At 36.9% G+C, this 18,101-nt stretch overlaps 1 protein-coding gene across 2 annotated transcripts in view; it reads left to right on the plus strand.

Annotated features, from left to right (window-relative positions):
• Positions 1–16,606, plus strand: part of dgkab (diacylglycerol kinase, alpha b) — a 38,764-nt gene extending 22,158 nt beyond the window's left edge. Inside the window, exons 18-25 of one of the 2 annotated variants that reach the window (XM_048172906.1) lie at positions 2,960–3,120; positions 3,287–3,351; positions 4,271–4,361; positions 5,888–6,062; positions 7,500–7,620; positions 7,737–7,797; positions 14,191–14,304; positions 15,716–16,606. In XM_048172906.1, coding sequence (XP_048028863.1) covers positions 2,960–3,120; positions 3,287–3,351; positions 4,271–4,361; positions 5,888–6,062; positions 7,500–7,620; positions 7,737–7,797; positions 14,191–14,268 — 752 coding nt within the window. In that variant the 3' untranslated portion in view covers positions 14,269–14,304; positions 15,716–16,606. Of the gene's footprint in view, positions 1–2,959; positions 3,121–3,286; positions 3,352–4,270; positions 4,362–5,887; positions 6,063–7,499; positions 7,621–7,736; positions 7,798–14,190; positions 14,677–15,715 lie in introns of those variants that run through there. The other variant, XM_048172905.1, reaches the window with a different exon arrangement.
• The last annotated feature ends 1,495 nt before the right edge of the window (positions 16,607–18,101 follow it).

Genomic DNA, 18,101 nt, shown 5'->3' on the forward strand with positions numbered 1-18,101 from the left:
CAACAAGGAAAATGAACAAACAAAAGTCTGTGCACCGCACAACAAAACAATCCACATCTACAGATGGGCTTCACTCCAGTATTGATCTCCTGATCAGCTCCAGCGTTTCTCAGTCAGCAGTCCATCTCTCTCTCACACACTCCTGCTTGTCCTGGTGTTTTATCCTGTCTCCGCGCAAATTACTGGAATGAGAAACAGGTGTTCGTGATTTGCATTCAACCCAGTCACTCACCACGCTTCTGATGCTCTCTCCTGTTGCAAACTTCGCTGAACCACGCCCCCCTCGCCACAACAGGATATATCATAAATGTAACACTTTAGACTTTATTCCCAGCAGCGCCGTCTTTGCACCTCTTCAGTGGATTGTGCTGTTATTTAATGTTTTTGGATTGTTCTGCTGACTAAACACTGCAAAAATACAAACCCGATTCCAAAAAAGTTGGGACACTGTACAAATTGTGTATAAAAAAGGAATGCAATAATTTACAAATCTCATAAACTTATATTTTATTCACAATAGAATATAGATAAATGTTGAAAGTGAGACATTTTGAAATGTCATGCCAAATATTGGCTCATTTTGGATTTCATGAGAGCTACACATTCCAAAAAAGTTGGGACAGGTAGCAATAAGAGGCCAGAAAAGTTAAATGTACATATAAGGAACAGCTGGAGGACCAATTTGCAACTTATTAGGTCAATTGGCAACATGATTGGGTATAAAAAGAGCCTCTCAGAGTGGCAGTGTCTCTCAGAAGTCAAGATGGGCAGAGGAGCACCAATTTCCCCAATGCTGCGGCGAAAAATAGTGGTGCAATATCAGAAAGGAGTTTCTCAGAGAAAAATTGCAAAGAGTTTGAAGTTATCATCATCTACAGTGCATAATATCATCCAAAGATTCAGAGAATCTGGAACAATCTCTGTATGTAAGGGTCAAGGCCAGAAAACCATACTGGATGTCCGTGATCTTCCAGAAAACATTGTCGGTGAACACAATCCACTGTGCCATTCGCCGTTGCCGACTAAAACTCTATAGGTCAAAACAGAAGCCATATCTAAACATGATTCAGAAGCACAGGCATTTTCTCTGGGCCAAGGCTCATTTAAAATGGACTGTGGCAAAGTGGAAAACTGTTCTGTGGTCAGACGAATCAAAATTTGAAGTTCTTTTTGGAAAACTGGGACGCCATGTCATCCGGACTAAAGAGGACAAGGACAACTCAAGTTGTTCATCAGCGCTCAGTTCAGAAGCCTGCATCTCTGATGGTATTCGGGTTGCATGAGTGCGTGTGGCAAGGGCAGCTTACACATCTGAAAAGGCACCATCAATGCTGAAAGGTATATCCAAGTTCTAGAACAACATATGCTCCCATCCAGACGTTGTCTCTTTCATTTTCCAACATGACAATGCCAGACCACATACTGCATCAATTACAACATCATGGCTGCGTAGAAGAAGGATCCGGGTACTGAAATGGCCAGCCTGCAGTCCAGATCTTTCACCCATAGAAAACATTTGGTGCATCATAAAGAGGAAAATGCAACAAAGAAGACCTAAGACAGTTGAGCAACTAGAAGCCTGTATTAGACAAGAATGGGACAACATTCCTATTCCTAAACTTGAGCAAGCTTGTCTCCTCAGTTCCCAGATGTTTGCAGACTGTTATAAAAAGAAGAGGGGATGCCACACAGTGGTAAACATGGCCTTGTCCCAACTTTTTTGAGATGCGTTGATGCCATGAAATTTAAAATCAACTTATGTTTCCCTTAAAATGATACATTTTCTCAGTTTAAGCATTTGATATGTCATCTATGTTGTATTCTGAATAAAATATTGAAATTTGAAACTTCCACATCATTGCATTCTGTTTTTATTTACAATTTGTACAGTGTCCCAACTTTTTTGGAATCGGGTTTGTATATTTCCAAGAAATTTCAGTAGACAAAAAACTTCAGACAACATGAGCTGTGGAATATTACGGGCCCTATTATAATGATCTAAGCGCATGGTCTAAAGTGCAATTGCACTTAGGGCATGTCCGAATCCACTTTTGCTAGTTTAAAGACAGGAAAAATGGTTGGCGTGTGGTCTAAAGGGGTTGTCCCTATTCTCTTAATGAGTCATGGGTGTGTTTTGGGAGTAACGTGCAAATAAACAATCAGAGTCTCATCTCTCATTCCCTTTAAAAGCCAGTTGTGCTCGCGCCATGGCGGATTTGCTATTTACAAGGCGGAATTTGACAAGTGGAAAAACTGAATGCTTCTCTAGTGAGGAGACGAATCTGCTCATGCGTGAGGTTAAAGCGTGAGCAGACCATCTATGGGAAAGGCCAGATTTCACCAAAGCATTTTTATCTTTACGTACACAATAATAATCTTTTACATTTGTAATCCTTTTATTTTTAACATTTGGCATGTTTGTGTGCTGCTGCGCATCCCTGTGTGTGTAATAAGCAGAGTGTACGAGCGTTGTGCACCCGCCTATAGGTGCATATTACTAATGTGCCATATAAATAAAAAAAATATTGCGCCATTGACTTTAGACCAGGTTTCAGTTGGTCAATGGCGCAGTTGTTTCCAGCAACACGCTGGAAAATAGCAACACGCCAACAATGCACCTGAACACACCTCGTTTTCAGACCAGCACACCCATGGGTGCACATGGGCGCATTTGCTATTTAAACAACTTGCCGCAGGATGTGAAAATGATAACTGCGTCGGGCTGAAACTAGCAAAAAACGCTTGCGTCGCGGCTGCCATCGCATTGCGCTGGGTGTATGATAGGGCCCTATAAGTGATCTAGAGCTTTATATGGCTTTCTACAGTGGATACCGTTGACAACACAAAATCTATCCTTCACAGCCTCGTTTTAATACCTGTCATGGCGCTGCTCTGAATAAGGTCTATACATAATTCATAATTGAAGACATGTTGTTCTTATATGTGTTGGATTGAACAGGATATGAAGGCAGTGATCTGACAGAAATCCTTAAGCAGATTGAGGAGAGCACACTAGTGCAGATGGATCGCTGGAGTTTGCAAGTCATTCAAGCTAATCTGTCAGACGATGGCGACCCAGTGCCTAATGACATCATCAACAACTATTTCTCTATCGGTGTGGTAAGTGCCAAGAATCTGAACTGAAATGTTTTATTTTCCTCTGGACAAATGGCCGTTAATATGAAGCCAGATTTGGCTCTTAGAATGGTGTCACTATATTTCTGTAATTAGCAGCTATATTGTATTTGTGTCAGTCATTTTTTCAAGTGTGATGTTCCCTCAACAGGACGCATCTATAGCACACCAGTTTCATGTGATGAGAGAGAAGGATCCACAGAAGTTTAACAGCAGGTCAGGATCTGAAATGTGTTCAGTTAGTACTTTGTGTTGTGTTTTTTGACTAGATATTTTATCGATTTTATTACTTAGTTCAGCTTTAATGGGGACCTATTATGCCCCTTTTACAAGATGTAATATAAGTCTCTTTCAGCTCAAAATACCCCACAGATCATTTATTATAGCTTGTCAAATTTGCCCCTATTTGGGTGTGAGCAAAAACACACCATTTTTGTGTGTGTCCCTTTAAATGCAAATGAGCTGCTGCTCCTGGCCCCCTTTCCAGAAGAGGGCGGAGCTTTAACAGCTCAACAACAACAAAGCTGGAGAATCTCACACAGCCAAGATGAGGATTGTCAGTAACGGTGTTCAGCCTTATATTGTTCAAACCGGAGTCGACACTGATGGAGAGACTCAGGAAGAAGTTACAACTTTTAGAATGAAACTGGACGTTTCTCAATGATTAATGGATAAATTTATGTAGTTACTATGGAGTTGATTCAACTCATCCACTAGCATGTGCCGTCATGTTAATCTGTTGTGGAAATCCAGTGTTGAATTGACCCTCGTTTGTGAAGCAGTCTGGTGTAAAATGACGGCATGACAAAAACACTCTACTACAACAACTCTTCCTCTTCTCTAAAGCAGCCCAACATGGCCTCGTCCCCTTTGTTGTGTGTTCTTGGGAGCGGGGTTTATGTAAATTTTGGGGTTTGTGATGTCACTAATCCAGGAAGAAGCACATTGTAGTCCCTACCAGCCGTTTCTTGTAGTCCTTAAACAGAGAATTCATTAAAAGAAAATATCTCGTAACTTTGCAGATGTTGTCTATGCTTAAACTGCAACATTCCACACTAACTAAAGTTAAAAAATTTAAATCATAATCAAGGACCCCTATAAATGTTCTACAGTTTTCTATTTTATGCCCTGAAAGAGCCAGAAATAAGCTGTGGTATTTTCAACTCGCAACATCCGAGACCATTTCAGCTTCCTGCAGGAACTTCAAGGAATGTCTCAGTATTGAGGTAAATGTTGTGGAAATGTTTATGTTTAACCCTTGTGCTGTGTTGAAAGTCCTTTAGCTCTTTTAAATTGCTTGTAAATCTCTCATTTTGCTATATTATCACCAAATACTGGATTCAATCTTTTTGTCAACTTGTTTTCTTTTAATTAGCACAGGTTTTGTATTTCTTTCTGGAACTGACTGATCGAACATATGCCTCATTGATTTGAGCTTATGCACCTTAGTGTTTGCGTGAAAAAAGTTCACCTCAGGGCTGGTCATTTCAACAAGGTTGAGGGAAAAAAACAAACAAAAAAGCACATTAATTCTTAAAATTATTTTGGGAAGTTGTTATACCATGTAACAGCATGCAAAGTCAGTAAGTTTTAGTGCAATGGAATAACATTAAGTAGCATTTTCAAGGAAAAAGAAAATCCTCTCTGGGTCAAAATGACCCGAACTCAACCAGGATTGCTATTTTTTTTTTTTTTTTTGACACGTTGTTATTGCAGCTAGTTGCACTTTTTAGTCCAGTAAATACTTCTCAGGATAAGTTTATTTTTGAAAGTCACTTTATAGACACATAACATAAAGTCTACAAAATAGTTACTAAATGTTTTCACCATTATTGTCTGAGCTTTAAACCAAGCTGATTTAAAGCTGCAGTCCATAACATTTTTTGGTTAAAAATGATCCAAAATCTTTTAGATTTTTGATGTTTATTAAAATTAAATGTAAAATTTTGAGCAAGTACATAGCCAGCATTTACTAATACATTATTAAAATAAAGAGTTGTATTTGTTAGCAGTGGTAACCTACGGTAAGCAAATGTATTGTAATAATGTTAATACATTATCAACCTTATTTAGTGTTTAATAAATCAAATAATATGATACTGTATTTCACTACTGTGATCATACAAAAAAATGATTTCCATGTGATGAGTATGTGGGAAACTTGAGCATGCAGCTGTTCGTCTTTGCGTCATTACAGTACGTCTTTGAGTGGGGTGTGTTTGAATATGTATGTGTACGTCTTTCACGTGTGTGTGTGAGAGAGAGAGAGTAGGGCACATCACTTTCGACCTGACCTAGATGAACACTTTACAGTTGGTTTTGTGACTGTCATTCTCTTTAAACGCTATTGAAGTTTGCATGCACAATATGGTATTATGTTTCAGTCCAACACATTTCATAGGTATTATGTTTCAGTAGGATCCTGCCATCAAATGACTTATTAGAGCTTATTTTTAAGTTTTTTTTTTTCAAGCTAAACTAATACAGTAAAACAATTCTGAAAACAGAATGAAACGTAAAAGTAGCATACAAAAATATTAAACCATCAAAACATTCTGGCCTAAAAGAATAGTAATTAATGAATTGTAAAAAGCTACAACTTGCCCTGGATGTGACAAACCTGACATGTATGTATAAATACTCTTAACATGTGTAGTCGTTTCTATATATAGTTGTCTCTTGCCTTTTTTGTGTCAGTTTTCTGTATCTCACTGTCACTGAGGTGTTTCAAAATGAATCTCTGTCCCTGTAGTGTTGTGGCGTTCCTGTCGATCTGAGCAGACTCTCGTTGGAGGGTGTTGCTGTCCTGAACATTCCCAGCATGCACGGCGGTTCAAACCTGTGGGGAGAAACAAAGAGTGCTGAGAGACTAAAGAAGTGGCAAGAGGTCACTGTTGATGCTGATGCTCTTGAGATGTGCTCACAGGGTGAGCAAATGCTTATTACAATAAAAAAATATATACAACACTGTCATTTTTAAGGTTAGAAAGTTACTTAAAGTGCCACTATTATGCTATTTTATAGATTCCTAAGTTTTGTTTTGGAGTCTCCTACAACAGGTTTACATGCATTTAAGGTCAAAAACACTTTAATTTTCTCATAATATCCACTGCAGCATCAGCTCTTTTCTCTCAGTGTCTGAAACGGTTCAATCAAGGATTCGGTCTCTCTAAACCCCGCCTTTCTGAGAGCTGCTCTGCTCTGATTGGTCAGATGGCCCAGTCTGTTGTGATTGGTTCGACTGCTTACAGTATGCTTCAGAAACCAGACACCTCATTTATCATATCTGAACATTAGCTCTGTATCTTCCTCAGCACTTGACACACAGTGATACGAACAGTAACGGATGGCGTCGGTTTTACCGTATCAATCTCATCAAAGTGGATTTGCGTTGGCAGCAGAAAACAGCGTCTTCTCGACATGAACAACACGAACCAAACTCTTCCAGTCTCAGATACAACTACAGTGTTTGAGGGGCAAATAGACATCGTTCATGTTTAGCCAATGAAGACCATAGACTGCCATTATGCAGATTTGTTACAAACCCACACAGGTTCAGCAGGAAGTGAGACTGGAATTACTGACGACTCGTTTCAGTTCAGAATCACTTCTTTCTTTTAGGAGACAAAAACTCCATTTATCTGCACTTTGATCTTTGAAACTTTGTAGACCTTTTACGTTCATAAACAGCTCTATTACACACTACATGAAAGGGAATCAAAAAAAAAAAAAAAACATAATAGGGGCACTTTAACAGATTATTTTCTTAGTACCTCCTAAAAATGGATTGTAACTATAAATTTAACCATTATTAGACAGTTGACCCTCATAAATACTATGCTTACATTACATGTATCCATTTGCCAGACATTTTTATTAAAAGCCTATTTAGTTGAATATGCTGGTATAGGAAAAGTTGTTAAAAATCTAGGTCATTTATGATACTGCAGGTCTTAATATTATTTCTTGTAAAATTATTTCTTAATTTTTCACTATTTAAATCAACAGGACATAGAACTTATACCACATATTTGACATTCCCAAACAAAGCAAAATATTAAAAAATTAAATCATCAGGAACTGATTCTTTCAAAAGTCTCTCTATAAGAATGTGGTTGTAAAATAAATGGCCCAATATGACAAAGAAAAGGCGTTTCAGAGTAAGTTATTACATTTTGAGGAAAGAATAAACAGAAAAACATTCATGAGAACATGTTAAGATTAGGAATGTGAATTAATAGTCAATTTTGATTTCAAATATAATTCATGGTTGTGTATATTGATGATGCCTTTTGTTGGCAAAATGTCACCATCATCAGTTTTGACATAGTCTTTCACACTAAATGCTGTGTTTATGCTTGTAGACATGAATGATAAACTCCTAGAGGTTGTTGGGCTGGAGAGCGTTGTGGAAATGGGTCAGATTTACACGGGCTTGAAGAGTAAAGCACATCGTCTGGTTCAGGCTGCTCACGTCACTATCAGGTGAAGCCAGATGATATTTCATTAAACATGTTTCACCCATTTGAATAAGCAAGTAAAAACGAAATAAACAAGTTCCAAGTTATTTGAATATTATTAACAATGTTCCTTTCCTGTAGAACATATAAAACTCTGCCCATGCAGATTGATGGAGAGCCGTGGATGCAGCCGCCATGTACAGTAAGTGTGCGCTTCATCAACACATGATGATCTGTCAAGATTTTCCTGCGTCAGGGTTATTACAGAGTGTCAGTGCTAGTTTGTTTACAGCGATTTCTCAATCATTGAAATGTTTCATCATGCATTAGTTGTTTGATGGTATGAATGTTGGTATGAACACAGTGCTTCCCAAACTGGGGGAGGGGCTTATAAAAAGGGGGGAGCGGCAAGGCTGAGGGATAGATTGTTATTCAAAAGAAACCTCTTCAGGGTGATACAAGACCCACTGCGTAATTATCCAGCAATTATTATACTTGCCACATAAGTAAATAACTGAACACAAAATATCAATTTTAAAACATAATCTATTAGAGCTGGGACAATACATCGATTCTCGATTCGCGATACAATGATTCTGGATCGATTCTGATATTTTCTCTCTCGAATCGATTCTGAGCTTAGTTTTAAAAGGTTAGTTCACTCAACAATGAAATTTCTGTCATTAAGTACTCACCCTCATGTCGTTCCAAACCCGTAACACCCTTCATCTTCGGAACACTAATTAAGATATTTTTGATGCAGGCAGAAAAAGTTTAGGAACCACTGGCATAACACATTATAGCATCACAAGAACTGCAATCATGGATTAAAGTCATCATGAAACAGAAGTGGTCTTCCCTATTGTGATGTCTTCTGGAACAAGAACAAATGTTGGGCGGAGCTTGATTTTGTCCATGGGGAATTGATTGGATGGTTGTGGTTTGCTATTGGTGGATGATAGGCTGCTCCGCCCTCGCGCCAGTAAACACATCATCAGAGAAGAGATGTTGCTGCAATATTCCATAAAAAAATTGATATCATTTTGATATCATGGTGACTTTAAAGTCCTCCTGTAGTTAATAATTTTATCCCTTAAAACTCCTCTTTGTTCACCAAAATGACACATTTAAAAGTTTTTTCCTGTGAAAAAAATTCGTAATGCCTTAAAATAGCTTGAATGTTAACTCTACACCCTTGCTTCATTTAGTATACGCGGATCTATGAATATGATAATTAGCCCCGCCTCCACTCACTCGCACAAGCTCAGAGATCCACTCGGTCAACTTACTGAAGGTAAACGCTGCACAATGGTATCACTTTTTACAACATCAGACACATGACGGTAATTAATATGAGTAGCCTTTTGCTTGCCTAAGTTATCAAACAGCTAATAATGTGTTGCTAATGTTACACAAACCATGTTCTCATTCGTGAGTCAGACAGCTGTCTTCTAACAATCAGTATCCTTACAAACTCTTTGAATAACTCAGAACGTCAGTGGAGAAAGGCATATAGTTCATCATAACATCGTAATATACATCACCCGCTATATTGCTAAATCTACCTGATTTTTCATATCAGCAGAAAAATATACAGGGATAACCTTTTTTTTTGAGACTCCTTTGTCTGGTCAGTTAATGATATGCTAATGCCCACCGGCACATTGACATGATTGGTTACAAGATAGAAACGCCAGAAATTTCAAACTGCGGGTTTGAGACTGTCTTTGGTTCACTGCAGTTTTAAAGAGAAAATACTCAACAATGGTGTTAAATTATGAATTTGCACATGGTTTGTCATAAAGCATATTAAAAACACCAGATAGACATATAAACAACATTAGAAACTTGATTTTCACCACAGGGGGTCTTTAAAGGGCACCTATTATGCCCCGTTTTACAGGATGTCGTATTATGCCCCTTTTTATCTCTGATGTCCCCAGAGTGTGTATGTGAAGTTTCAGCTCAAAATACCCCACAGATATAAGGTCATTGAGTTCTTTCAGTTATTGAGTTGTTCTTTATTTATTTTATTAATTATTTTTATTATTGCTATACCTTTTTATAATATATGTACTTTATACCTTGTAAATGCATAGTGCTGCTACACATCTGTTGTGTTGAATTTCGGATGTCTTTGTACTGTTAGCTGTGTTCTTATAGTTAAGCCGCGCAATGGGAAATGGGAAGTGGGAAGTATTGTAGAATGTTATGTTAATTTTTGTTGGTTTTCTTTGTATACTATGTCATAAATACCTATAAATAAAGTACTCAAAATACCCCACAGATAATTTTTTATAGCATGTTAAAATTGCCACTTTTTGGGGTGACCAAAAACATAATGTCCCTTTAAATGCAAATGAGCTGCTGCTCCCAGCCCATTTTCGAGAAGAGGGTGGAGCTTCAAGAGCTCATGCAACAAACAGGACAATCTCAAGCACTGAAAATGTCAGTACTGGTGTTCAGTTCGAACCGGAGTCAGACAATGATGCCTACAGAGACAGAGAATATACTGTATGCTGCATGGAGACAGAACAGGTAGAGTTTAGTTTAATTTCGGTTACAAATTATGTTTTCATCGTGCTTTTATCCGCTATTAGTACAAAATTGTTGTACAGGACCACTATCCGAATGATGGCCAAAACCTCCTAAAGAGTTTTATGAAGTTTATTGTACATCACACAAAAGATGAAGTGTCCGTTTTGACTCCAGAATGTCACAGTAAGAGCTGAATAAAACACAGTGCAAGAAGTGCACATTAAAGGGTTAGTTCACCCAAAAATGAATATTCTGTCATTTATTACTCACCCTCATGCCGTTCCACACCCGTAAGACCTTCGTTCGTCTTCAGAACGCAAATTAAGATATTTTAGTTGAAATCCGATAGCTCCGTGAGGCCTCCATAGCCAGCAATGACACTTCCTCTTTCAAGATCCATTAATGTACTAAAACATATTTAAATCAGTTCATGTGAGTACAGTGGTTCAATATTAATATTATAAAGCGACGAGAATATTTTTGGTGTGCCAAAAAAACAAAATAACGACTTATATAGTGATGGCCGATTTCAAAACACTGCTTCATGAAGTATTGGAACATAAATGAATCAGTGTGTCGAATCATGATTCAGATCGCGTGTCAAACTGCCAACGGCTGAAATCACATGACTTTGGCGCTCCGAACAGCTGATTCGACACACTGATTCATCTGTACTCCGATGCTTTATGAAGCAGTGTTTTGAAATCGGCCATCACTATATAAGTCGTTATTTAGTTTTTTTTGGTGCTCCAAAAATATTCTCGTCGCTTTATAATATTAATATTGAACCACTGTACTCACATGAACTGATTTAAATATGTTTTTAGTACCTTTATGGATTTTGAGAGAGGAAGTGTCATTGCTCCCTATGGAGGCCTCACGGAGCCATCGGATTTCAACTAAAATATCTTAATTTGTGTTCTGAAGATGAGTGAAGGTCTTACGGGTGTGGAACGGCATGAGGGTGAGTAATAAATGACAGAATTTTCATTTTTGGGTGAACTAACCCTTTAAAGTCTTATTAATGAACTCTCTCTCTCCCTTGCATTATCCTCAACATAAACAGCGATCAAATTTCACAAAAAACACTCGTTACAACTAACAGTAAACAGATATATACAGACCTTATTCTTTTTTTCGATGGGGGTGATTAATAAACTGGTAAACTTTATATCCGTAAAACAACTGATGAACTGTAATGAAGAGCGTGCTCTCCCCTTCATTGCTGCCGTAACCAGTATCGCTCTGGAGACTTTGCTGGATCATAAACAGTTGGTACTGATCTATCCTTGAGTAACAATGTTTTAGCAAAACCTGTAAGACATAAACGAATTTAGGTATGTGGTGGTGTATTCTCTTCAAAAACAAAACGAATCCACTGCGTCTTCAGAAGTACATGAGTACACGTTCACTCTTGCGTTCAACAGCAAAACGCCTCGATCGCTTACGAGGCATTCTCGTCGCTACAGCTGCTCCAAGAGAAAATGGTGTAGTGTACAACTCTCTGAGGGTGGGGTTTATGCTAATATGGCAGAGTCTGTCAGCAGTCGTGGGCGGGGAATCTGCGAACGACTCGTTCTGAGACACTGCGTATGATTTATGGCAGGGGTCATCAACTATATTTGTCCAAGGGCCAGAATTTTTCACTGCAGACACTGTAAGGGCCAGATACTCGTAATATAAAATAAAATTCGAATTTTATCCTAACACTGTATGTTATTATTTGATATACTAATTCTAATTCCAAATTTATGTTATTTTTTACATATTACCTGTACTGCAGCAAGCCACCAGGGGCGATAGCGATATTTTAGGCTTCATATTTGTGAGGCTTTCAAGCTGTCCATCACTGTCACGCAATTGTGCGCAAATCCCAGGCAAGGAAAATTTTGACATTTGTGAAAAAATGAGCACGTGAAACAATAAAAGATGTTCAATGAGAGAACGCGTTTATCGTCATTCTTGACTGAAGGCAGGCTATGGCACAAGCTACTTTTCAGAAGGCTTTTTGTTTCGTTAGATTAAAAATAAAAAACGGTTCTCATTCCCCCTTGAATAAGGCCGGCGACACACTGGCTGCGTGAGCGTCTCAGCTGCGTGGCGTGTCCGTTTTTATTTCGGCTCCCATATTTAACAGGTTGGAGTTTGCACACTGAGACACGCGTCTCAGGCGCGCTCGAGCCACGCAGAAAACGCGTGCATGCTAGAAATAGAACCGACGCGTGTTCCAGCAACGGGAGTTTTCTCTGGCTAGAGCGCAGAACAGCGGAGTTTGTGCATGTCTGAGCTTGTGTTTTGTTGCTTTGACATTGTGGAAAATAGAATAATAGACAAAATGTATTAGCATTTTTACCCGTTATTATCAATCTAAATTAATCTCGTTTTTAATTTAACTTAATTTCGTTTTTCTTTGTTTAAATTTCTGTGTCAATTTGTTAGTCAGAAAATTATTAGACTACCTTAAAAGTATTGCTTAATTTAACAGACCTGTGTGTGTGCGTTTTATATCACTAGTGCAGTGTCCGTTCTCGGAGCATAAGCCCTGCCCGTGTGAGGTGCGCCGCTTCCCGCTCGCGCTGCTCTAACTGTAGTTTACTAAAAGTTTATTAATTCTGAATGTGTCGCGTCTCGCGTGTCCATCTATATTGCACCAAATGCGACACTGCACTCCCCTGTGAAGTCGATTGGATGAACGGTTCTCGAAATAATAAAAATGCAAACGGATATACAGACACAGATTCCTGCCTTTATTAGAGAGAAAAATATGTTCAGCCCCTCTCTCCGAAGCTTCGAATAGTCGATGTTCATCAAAAAATGGTATTCGGACCAGCCCTAAACTTTTTCCTCTTACAAGGCTATTCCTGAATTCAGTATCATTCTGGGGGCCGGATGGAAATCTCTGGCGGGCCGGATTTGGCCCGCGGGCCGCCAGTTGACGTTGCATGATTTATGGGAATTTAAAAAAGAGGAATGGGTGGATTTTTAGCATTATAGGCTGGTTGTGTACACACACTGCCAACACACATTTATGTTGTGTACTTGCATAATAGGTGCCCTTCATATACCTGCTGAGTATTGTGATTGTTCTGTGATGATCTCTAAACCACAGATACTTGCTTTACACTGTAAAAAATGACCGTGATTTTAACAGTAAAAGACTGTAAAAATGCTGCGGTGAAAAACTGTTAATTGGTTTACAGAAAGTTTCCGTACTATATACGGTGAATAACTGTAATAGATCTAATGGTACGTTTAATGTAATTTTACGGTAAAATACCGTTAAATTCACAGTTTTTGGAAGTGAAAAATAACAATTCATTGTAAAATTTACTGTGAAAAACCGTATATTGACATTCCCACAATTCCCTGCGTGACACTTCACATTTGATATATTTTCGTTGAAATAACTCTGTTTCTTCTTAGTTTTTCTCATTTTTTTCTAATCAGTTATGTACATTAGGGTTTTATGTTACATCTAATGTTGTTAAATTAATGTTTATTGCATTTTTAAAATTTCATGCATGTTACCATGATGGTGTTTAGTGTGTGTGTGAATGACACTGTGTGCTCCTTCTATATATTAGTATTGTGCTTCTCAGCTTGTGGAAAAGCTGCTTGTGATGAACTTTGATTCATCATGTGACTCTCATCACCACTGTGTTTGGTGACTGTCAGTGTATTATAAAGGTACAAAACAGATATTAGTACTTCATTAGGTTAGTAAATTAACATTATATCAGTTAATGAAATACGTTATTTTACCGTAAATTTAACAGATTTAAAATGTAAAATTCACATGTAACTCCGTAAGTATGTTTACGGTTTGATGTCATTTTTACAGTATTGTTCTGGTAACCACAGCTGCCGGTATTTTTCCGTAGAAACAACGGGATTTTTTTTTACAGTGTACCTGACATCATTCACATTCAGATTTAATTCAAATATGGTTTAGGGTGTTTAACGGATGTCTGAACCTCCATGCTCCATTCTGTGAAGTGATATTTAGCTAAATGTACTTCCTTATTAACATCAGTATTATCTTTCTGTCCATCTGTAGATCTACATCACACACAAAAATCAGGCTAATATGTTGATGGCTCCATCTGCTAAAACACTGGGATTCTTCCTCAAGTGAAACCGAAGCATGAAGATCATACCTCTGAAGATAAAGGTGTAAAGGACAATATATTTTAGAACATTATACTATTATAAATTGCTATAAGATTCTTTTTTTTTTTTTTTTTTTTTTTATAAATGTTTTACTTTTTTCTTGCCTTCATTACACTAGGCTTGTGTTCAGCTTTAGTGCTTATTTGGTTGGCACGTAATAAATTATGTATTTTCTGTTAGTTAAGAAAATCCAAGTTGCCTATGTTACAGAAATAATACTAGTGTCTTGCAAAACAGGATTATGATTTTGTGATTGGTAATGCTTTACAACGAGGTTGTATTACATTCTAAATTATTTTTTAAACCAAAAGAACAAAATGGCTGCAAAAAAATGACTACTTTTCCCTAATAATAAACATAACGAGTGCTATTGTATTGTTGTTTTCATTGATGTGTACAAATCTTTTAAAGAGTTAGTTGAACCTACTGTAGTCCTACTGTACCTGTGTCTATCATTACTGCAGTAATATTAACATATACTGACAACTAAAACAAATTTATGGGGCTCTCATATGAGAGAGTAAGAGAGCTGGAGTGAAAGAAGTTTGCAGATTTCTTATAATTTTAACAATTATTCCACACTAGTTTGTTTTCATTTTTTATAAATCATCACTTGATTAAAAACATTAAAATAAACAGACTATTTATAAAAATAAGTTTTGCAATTCAGTGAAAAGATATGGATAACATAGAAGCTTGTTTCCGCCACTTAAAAAAGGTAATTGTGACAATTCTTTTTTCCTCCCTATTTACATATAATTTCTATTTTTTCTGAGTTTTTATTAGGAAATTCTGACTTTCTTCTCAAAATTGAGTTTATATCTCACAATGAACAGTAGTCAGAATTGCAGCAGAGTTATAAAATTCAATTCTGAGGTAAAAAGACTGACCCTTTTTCTTCAGAATTTCAAGGTTATATCTCACAATTTTGACTTTATAAGACATAATTGTGACTTCATATCATGCGATTCTGACTTTAGAACTTGCATTTGTTTTATATCGCAGTTTGGAGAAAAAAGCCAGAATTATGAGAAAATATGAATTATCTTTTTTATTCAGTTGCAGAAACAACTCCCGTAGAAAACAGTTAATTTCGGATAAAGTGTCTCAGCAACAGAAAACAGAAACTGCTTGTAATGTTTAAAAAAATAAATAAATAAATAATCCCAAAACAAATATTCTTGAAGGAGGACATTTAATTCAATCACTTTCAAGGTCCTGTGTTTTCAAGTACTTGAATCCATGAAATTCAAGTACTTTCAAGAGCCCTGTGTAAATGAATCAATTCAAAAAATCTAACCAAAAGACTTTGAGTCACAAAAGTCCAAATAATTGAACTTTTTCCACCATAAACTTGTATTTATAAAACACAAATAGCATTGATTTTAATTGGTCTGGTTTTTGTTGTCTAGATGGGAACCAGCATTCCAGTACTGTTTAGAGGAAGTTGGATCTGCAGTCTTTCCTCCTCTACAAAACACCTGCAGCACTGCATTACCCAGAATCCATCTGTCATAACTCAGTAGAGATAAACATGAACTACGAGGAAGATGAAAGTTAAAACCATTTTTTAATAATCCAGATCAGGGTCTATTTAATAATGGACCAGGATGGTGTTACGGTATGGAGCTGATAAAGAACGCACAACAAAGGAAATCTTTAGACTTAAACTTTTAATTAATAAACAAGAACAGGAGAATAAAGTAGGAGAACTTAACAGCCAAAAACACCATAAACTTTAACAACGCAAGACAAGGGACTAAATGAAACAGAGGAGATAAGCGAGGGAGATAATGACTAGATAATTAATACAACACACTGAAACAAGGAATCTAATCAATAACTATGAGACAAACAGGGAGAGAACTAAAGGGAAGCGCAACTAATCTCAAAACAAACTCAGACATGAACAGAACAAGAAAACAGATCAAAGAACAAACTCTAAACATGAACAAATAAACCAAACATGACATGTCCGTGTTTGCTCGTTGGAATAGGGGTATGATTCTCGTTTTTCCACCAGTTCTTCAGGGTTTAAAAGAAGAAATTATTGAATTAATGCCAGCTTTTTAATCGCCTGCTGAGACTTAAAAATAAGATTGTGTCTCATTCTGTTGACAATTTATGATCAAACTTGAGGAAAGATACATTATATAAGCTATTAATAAATGACTTACAGCCTGATAAGATGTTACAAAATTGCCTCCGTTGAGGAAATGTACATGACCTTTAAAAGAGATGAAATGCATTCTGCAAACTGTATATGAACTGATCATTGTATTCACCGCAAAGACTGTGGAATCTGAAGATAAAAGACAGGCAGCAGATGAAACAAACGCCCGGGTCTTCAGGAACATCAGGCTCCACACACTTGTGCTGTGAACTGCTGTATATAATAAAATAAATAAATAAAAAAGTCATCAACACCCTCAAAACACATTCACAAACACAAATTAACAGAAACAAACATTAATTATGCAAGGGCTCGAAATTAACTTTTTTACTTGGTAGCATTGGTGCTCCCAACTTCAAAAAGTTAGCACCACTTAACTGTATAAATTCTTTTATTGTAATAGACTTTATTGTGATTAATCTTCTAATTTATTTTTGTATACAGTTGAATATTTTTTGTATGTTTAAATATATATGAGATCTGCACTATCTCCTTTACCTAAGGAGGGACTCTTATTTTGACAGGTGTTCTTGGAGAGCACGCAGTTCTTCAGAGATATTTTGCAGATTTAAAGTTTGTCCGTTTATTAAGCATCCCCGAAAAGGCATGAGATCTATACAGAAGAGGATTAGGGCCAAGCAATAAAAAAAAAAACAACAAAAAAAAAACATCTCGAGATTAAAGTTGTTAAATTTTGAGAAAAAAGTCGTTAAATTTCGAGAGGGGGTTAGTGCACGCCTCAAACACACCACTACAAGTCAATTAACCATCGTAAGGACTTAGAAAACTATTTATGAAGGTAAAAAAGTTACTTAGTTCTGCTTTAAAGTCAACAGATTTTACTAATAGACCTACCAATTTCTGTGTAAAACATAATGCTGCCTCAATCTTTCTAAAGTCTTTTTTAACACCCCTGTAAATTGGCTCCAAATTGTCATTTTGACCCCTCTCTACAAAATAGTAGATTACTGAGTAAATGCACATCTGTGACATTTAATATTTTGGCTTTCATCACTATTTGTTATAGTCTTTCAACAGAAAAAAATATTAACAAAATCAAAAATGAGCTGGGGACCTCTGGTTGATATGACACGGAATGACAGAGGTACATTTCTACAAGATTTAATGGGAAATTAGCATGAAAGGTTCTGAGGAGAACAGATAAATGTTTATATGCTAGGTTAAAAAGGTTAAAGGGCACACACGTCAATATCATGACGCCATTTTAGGCGCCAAATCAAAATGCAGTAATAGAGTGCCCCAGGGATGACGTGCGGCACACGGGTTCCCTCGGTTGAAAGCCTATGCATTTTTCCCATAGACTTTTGGAAAATCGCAGAAAATAAGCTCTGTGTTTAACAAAGGGTTATGACACTTACACGTTTTGTCTATCAAGATAATCTTTACAAGTTAACACAACATTTATACATTTTGAAGCCTAAATAAAGTCGTCAGATATAAAAGGTTAACAGTAGGCTATAAACGGACTACAGCACACCATGGTCGCAGATCAACGTCACCACCAAGCTTCCTCAAACTGTATTTAAAAAACAACATAATTTAAAAACATGCTCGCTGATTATGATCTGCGCTGTGTATGAATACTTATCCACTTTTTCATGAGA

The sequence above is a fragment of the Megalobrama amblycephala genome, linkage group LG21 (genome assembly GCF_018812025.1).
Source record: "Megalobrama amblycephala isolate DHTTF-2021 linkage group LG21, ASM1881202v1, whole genome shotgun sequence".
Taxonomy (NCBI): Eukaryota; Metazoa; Chordata; class Actinopteri; order Cypriniformes; family Xenocyprididae; genus Megalobrama; species Megalobrama amblycephala.